The following is a 6,711-nucleotide window of genomic DNA, read 5'->3' on the forward strand; positions in this document are numbered from 1 at the left end:
GTAATTCCTTAAAAAAGCATTTCGGTTATTTTTAAATAAAAATACTAAAAAATATATAATGACAGTGGCAAGTTCAAAGTGTCACATTTACTTTGCGTAAAAGTAAAACAAATGAACGCTAAAGAAAAGTGCTTCTTTTTGATCATCGCTTCTTTTCGCAAAATGGCACTTTTTGATTCATTCGAATAAAAAGTAGTTTATAGCGGCAGTGATGCAACTACCACTGTTTTAGTGCCAATTAGCGTTTATGCTTTATGGCCTTAGTTTGACTCAAATCGCCTGCAATTAACTTTTAAAAACAAATTATCGAATAAAGCGCCAGTTAAATTTCAAAATACTTACTTTCACATTTGACTTGGCATTTGCCGCCAGCAGCCCCCCATTTACACCAAACTTTATCGTTGATCTGAGAAAATCATTGAATGGAAATTTACATTTAGAAAATAGAGCATCACATACTTGGAACAATCCCAGCGATTTGCTTCTGTCGGCCCTCTCAGTCACTTTGGAGGTGTTTTTTGCACTTTCGCTTTCAATCATGCAGACCCCTATAATGAAGTGGGAAAAATGAAACCACCAGGAATATCAGCTGAAATAATTAGAGAAAAAATGCCCTAAGTAAATACCAATGCAGAAAATGTTTTGAGTAAACAACTAAAAACACTAGAAACCCAAGCAATTACTTCACTTATTCCCCAACCATTAAATCGCCGTAATCTTCGAACTGCAATTAACTATTCACATGCGCCAATTTAATTAATACAGCGATAATTTCTCCGGAGTAAATATACTAATTTCCTTGAAACAATCCCAAAATATCGCTCAATTTCCTTCAATCGATCTGAACACGCACTAATAGAATGTTGTTATGGCTTGGATGATTGCTCTTATCAGCTTAATGCGTTATGATGTTATTCTTTGCTGTTCTGGAATGGATTGGCTCTAATTGCATTAGACTTCCACTCAGAAGATTGCGACTGTTTTGCAACAGTTTTTCCTTCCAGTTTAAGGGCAAGCGACATGAAAAAAGCAGCAATGCAATTATCAAACACCTGAGCTCGCTGAACTTGCAACTCACAAAAGTAAACTTACAATTCCCGACATAACTTCGCTCAAATCCATTATTCAACAGTTCCTTTGTGAGGCCGCATTTGGTGAACACTTTGGCTTCCACATCGTACACGAGCAGGACGAGCACGATCGGCGTAAAAAAGTCAACTTTCTTCATGTCCTCCGGTCCTAATTAAATAACAACTCCAAAAGTTAGCTTAGTTAACTGCCGGTTAGTGCACTTTGCGCAAAAGCTTCCTGTGAATCCGCTCGCTTCTGTAAAAGGAACTCGAATTCATTATACATCAGCCGTATCGACTTGATGTTGATATTAAATTATATGACCATTGTTTTCAGCATTCAAAGAATGAGTTCTTATTAACTGAGTCGCTTATTTGCAACTGGAAAGCTGATGCCCTCAAATGTCTTCATAAGAGTCGAGCATCGAGCAAAGTTGGTCTTTATTTAAACGAATTCGAGTTTTCTCTCTGAAATTGCACCAAAAAGGGGAAGAAAACTTCCAAAATATAATTTCTTTCTCTCGTCAGAAATTTCAGGTTCGACTGATGTCCTGAAGCATTTGAGGCTCTAAACTATCCAGAGCTTCAAACTGTAAAAGCGTTGTTTTCAGCTACTGAAGGATGCAAATCTGGAACTGTTTGCATATACTTCAATTAGTTGATTTTAAATTAAGAAGCTGCTGGAGTAATTTGAATGTAAAGCTTTTAGGCGAGGACCGAGCAGATTCCAAAAGCATCAAGCACAGAAATTTACTGGGAAAAAGTCAGTTCCAAAATGTTACCAGAAAATTAGGTTCAATTTTGCGTTGATGCGAGAAAATATGTTGGTTGGGCCAGGAACCCAAACGCAAAAAGTCATTATATAGTCAACAAAACTTCCCGAAATAGTTAAAAAATCTCGAAGAGTCAACAATCGGTGTAATGAATAGCATTTTTCTTGCGACACTGGCGAAAAATCCCCGGCCGATCGCAGATCACCCTCATAGTAGGCCCAAACGCCTCAATTGTGTGGTCACTGACAGGCCTATAAGCCACATTTCGCCGGTTATGCACCAATATGCGCAACGGAAACTTTCACTTGCTGTACACTAAATAATACATTTTTAATTATTTCTTTTTAAATAGTAATATCATACTGTACTGGACGATTTCGTCCGAAAAACTAGACGGGGAAACACTATTCAAAGGAGAATAAGTTCAGAATGGAAATGTAAAAATGCCGAAACAAAGTTAGTTGCAGAGATCCAAATTAAAAAAGCAGCAACCAAAGAAGTTGTCTAGGGAAAAGCCTCAAGAAAACAACGCATATGCAATGAAAAATAACTTTTTACATTGAGCCCAAAATACAATAGAGAAAAAAAAGTTTCCAGTCCCTAATGGCATCTAAAGAACCACCAGAGAAACCAAAGCTGCAGCAAATGAAACACTGTTGCAATAAACCTAAAAGACATAGAAAAAGCTAAAAATCGACTATAAATCATCGAAAAAATCCTTAAACCAGCAGGCAAAAAACAAACCGAACACCATTAACATCACTGCACATCCACACCAGACATTTTCTAGCACCAACCATGCAATGGCAATTTAAAAATTCCCGTCGAACTTTCGGAAACTTTCAGTCTGTGTACGACTTTACGCTATACTTACTAATTTGGTGGAAAGCTTGGCGATAGGAGCGACAAATTGTATGAATTATGGGCAGGTGGAAAGTTTTAATAAGCTTTGAAGGTGGGTGGAAAAAATAATGTTGCCTTGACGCGGCATTTGCATAATTCAACCAATTATTCTATGAGTTGCCAGCCGGAGAATCGTTAGAGAACATTGGAGAACTTTGACATGAACTGAACTTACCTTGTTGCTCGCTGAGCTTCACTTTTGGATAAGGAAGATCACATCATTCGAGCACAGTTTCCTGGGCTAAGACTTGACAATATTGTCAACAATCACGTTTATCGCCATCCAATTATGCTGTCGGATTACCAATTACGATGCCCAATATTTGCACCTGATACACAGCACATAATCCACTTGGATACCATGCAGTAAAAAAATCGCACACCATCCAGGATATTTGTTCAGAAAAAACTGCGCTTTCCAAACCGCGCTCGTCTACAACAGACCTTGACTCTTGAATACTGTGTTATTGTTTTTGATAGTATTTATAAGATTGTTTTGCGCATCGAATACTAAGCTAGTACCCGGTAGATGTTGGTTATTCAAATTGTTACGACATCAACCTTCCGGCTCATTCTAAATGGTTGAAGTTCGCAGCATCCACACGCATAGTTTCCCCAAATTTCCACGATTTAGGCTTTTTAGTTATTGCCTGGCCTCGAACGTTTCATTATGACTTAACAGTCCACAGCTTTTTCCTGGTGAAATCAAGTGTTATCAGCAAAGAAGACTCGCTTCAATCAATCAAACACTTCGTGTTGGCGAAGCGTCTCTGCATCAATTAATAATGCATCAACAAAGGATTTTTTTATTCGATTAATACGTGGTTAACGTTACATAATATAGTCCTTGGATAGGTGATGTGTTCTATGCAGAACGGTCAGAGGAAGTCCGTGCTCAAATTTTAACTGCGTATGTCCATGGGCTTTGATTTTTTACAGTTTCGTTCGATTTCTCGATGTTTTGTTCCGCAAAATCCAGAAATTAGCCTTCAGAAGTTACAAAGTTATTAATTCCAAATTAAAATCAAATCCTGGGCTCCTGGGCTGGTATTTCTGCTGCAGAAATACATGCCAAGGCTTAAAGTAGCAACAACGCTACACATTGAAACTGATGATGGTGGAAAACACCGAAACGTTTTTTTAATTGATAAATAGACAATAAATGACTGAAGAGCCCAGGATTTGATTTTAATTTGGAATTGAAACACTGTCAGGAAAGTACGTACAATAAGTTATTAATCTCTCCCCAGTTTGAAAATGCACCCGCATATGTGAGCGAAACGTCAGAAAGCAATTAGAATGTACTCATCTTGTGTGCAGTATAAAGTCATTCGTTCATCAATTTCTTCTTGAATCAATCAAAATCGACCAATCTATCATTTGCCAAGTGAAAACAAAGGGCAAAAGCCATATAAAATGAATGCGAAGACTGTTGTCGTCTCCGAGTCTCATAAAGCAGAGATTTCATCTTACTGGTTTTAATTTCACTCACATGTATGTCCATCTTTGCGTTGATTCAGCATTCCGCGCTCTTGCAACTCGCATTACCCACCGTTTTCAATCGGTTTCCTTTTTCGGACTTCATATAACTTCTGGTTACCATCTGTGTATTTATCAATGCATTTTTACCCGGGCGTATTGTCGATAAAGCAAATCGCTCGGTGGGAACTTTTCGTCTCCAAAGTTCCGAACGTGGATTTTTTATTTTTTGCAACCGGTGCAAATGGGGGGTTTTTTCGCAATGGCTTCAACTCCATCCGGCACCGTTAAGATCATTTCGTGAGGAGTTCCAGAATTCACAAGAACGAACCGTGTGGATGACAATAAATGGATATTCACATTCATACATTAACAACAGCATCTTTAGCTTACAAGCCTGTGAAAAACCGAAAATGTTTCGAATATACAAACTACTCATCATCAAACCATACATGGAACTTACAAAAGCTTGTACTCGGGGATTTCCTGGAAACTTGGGAATTCAAAAACCTCCTTAAGCGTGCAACTGCAAGCCTCAGGTAAATCCAATAATCCGTTTATGGGCTTTGCTTAATTAAAATATCAGGCGACGAAATGCGATGATTATATCTATCGGATATCAGCAACGCCGAAGAAACACGTTATTAGATGGCTGATTAACCTTTGATTAGGATCGCATTGATTGCCGATGGCTGCTTGATGAAAACGCCCAATTGTTGAACTATCATCCTTTGATAAATGTCAGAAACCGCTCTATTGGCTGATTAATCATATTGGTGAAACCCGAAATGCATAACTAATGAACATGCACTTAGATTTCCATTGGCTTGTGCAACGCCATGTCGAAATCAATGAGTTGTTCCAACGCCGATAGGCGGAAATCGTGGGTTCCAACATGGAATAAATTCAACAACTGCAACATTTTTTATTGACTTTGCCTATTTTCCGTTTCTATTGAGATTCAACAATAATGCCGAACTCCAACTGTGATTTAACGCCAATCGAAGCGGGCCCACTCAATCGAAATGTCGCATTCTGGGAATTCTGTTCCAACTTGAGCGAAGAAATTGTCAGGTGTAATGGTGGAGGCGTTTTGTCTCTAATGGCCATTCGATGTCGTTCAATAAAATACATAAAATGCCGTTTTTTGACACGCAGTGGCCCAAATCGGTTCGTTTGCTTCGGCTAATTTTTCCACCGGACTTAAAATTGAATTGACAATTTCCCAATAGTTTCAACGCACCAACCACAAGATAATTACTAAACATTCACTCGTTAAGCAAATCTCGAGTGGTTAGTTATGGGACTCCCACGTATTAACATTATCGATTAGAAATGTGTCCGGCGATGTTGTTTTAGTTCAAGTTTTCAACAAAGACAATCAAACGCAACAGACACTTTGAGCTTTTAGCGAGTTTGAGAGGCTTAATCTTCCTAAACTGCCTAATTAAGTGCGTCTTTTCCTTTGTCGGCTTGAATGCTCTGAGGATTTATTAGGCTGAGCTTTAACGCCATCCTTCTAGTTGTTTAGTCAACTGCTAAATAACTCATTGTGAGGGAAACCAGTGAATGTTGCAATCGATTGATCAACTGGAATAACTGCAATAAACAAATGACTTCACCCAAGTGCTTATCAAAAATGACACATTTGCATTGTTTTTGCCACTGCTGATGCAAAAGAAGTTCAAATACATCGCGTCAACCACCAGAAGCTAGTTGGTATATAATAGTTGGTAATAATCTATATCTGTGTTTGTTTCAGGATGTGGTGGCTGAGCCTCTCCCTAATATGGTGGTGCGGTACCTCAGCAATTCCTTCGCCGGGTTCTCCGCCTCCAACGCGATTCGAAGACTGGAGATGTCCAGAAATCACTCAGCAACCGGTGGTGGAATGCAGTTGCGACATGCCTCATACCTTAAGGTGCACCGGCGACAAGTCAGCTATGCAAATTATAGGTACAAACTGTAGCTACTAAATAGAATCCAACCCAAAGTTGTGCAAAAATCGTTAGCTTGCCCTAAGGGGTCATTATTGTCATCAGTGCTCCCTAGCGGGAATAAGCCTTTAAAAGTTTCCCGGCTTTTCGTCGTTTACGTCGAGACTGAAGGCTCTAAAAAACTCCATCTATAAACCCTCCAAATTCTTCCTTTCTAGCTCGAAAGTTGCGCTCCTTAAGAACAGCCTCCATATCCCTCTTGGACTGTACAGTACAAAACGTCTCCATCGTCTCCGGTCCTCTTCTCGAGGGAATTTCCCTCCATGGACTAGTAATTTCATCGGGGGAAATACACGAAGTTCATCCCACAGCTTTTGAAGGTGAATTCGATTTCATTTTCTCTCAATCAACGTGGCAGCGTTTATTTCTGTATAGGTTTACTGTCGCCTTTGCAGGCGCTTGGACTGCCCAACAATCGACTCGTAATGGTTCCAACAGAAGCTCTAAAAAGCTTACCGGAGCTCGATCGACTGGATCTGTCCGGAAACA

At 39.3% G+C, this 6,711-nt stretch overlaps 2 protein-coding genes across 2 annotated transcripts in view; one reads left to right on the forward strand and one right to left on the reverse strand.

Moving 5' to 3' along the window:
* LOC109542335 overlaps nucleotides 1–6,711 on the forward strand; it is a 57,564-nt gene that overhangs the window by 44,791 nt on the left and 6,062 nt on the right. The gene's annotated exons all lie outside the window — the stretch shown is intronic.
* Nucleotides 343–3,255, reverse strand: LOC109542329 (lysozyme; the record flags this gene model as incomplete). The annotated part of the gene is given in 4 exon segments (XM_048667484.1): nucleotides 343–406; nucleotides 460–548; nucleotides 1,093–1,326; nucleotides 2,922–3,255. Coding segments are annotated over 3 exon segments (289 nt in total), but the record flags the coding sequence as incomplete, so codon positions are not given.

This window comes from Dendroctonus ponderosae, unplaced genomic scaffold (genome assembly GCF_020466585.1).
Source record: "Dendroctonus ponderosae isolate FM_Combo_2020 unplaced genomic scaffold, Dpon_F_20191213v2 Dpon_F_20191213_6, whole genome shotgun sequence".
NCBI lineage: Eukaryota > Metazoa > Arthropoda > Insecta > Coleoptera > Curculionidae > Dendroctonus > Dendroctonus ponderosae.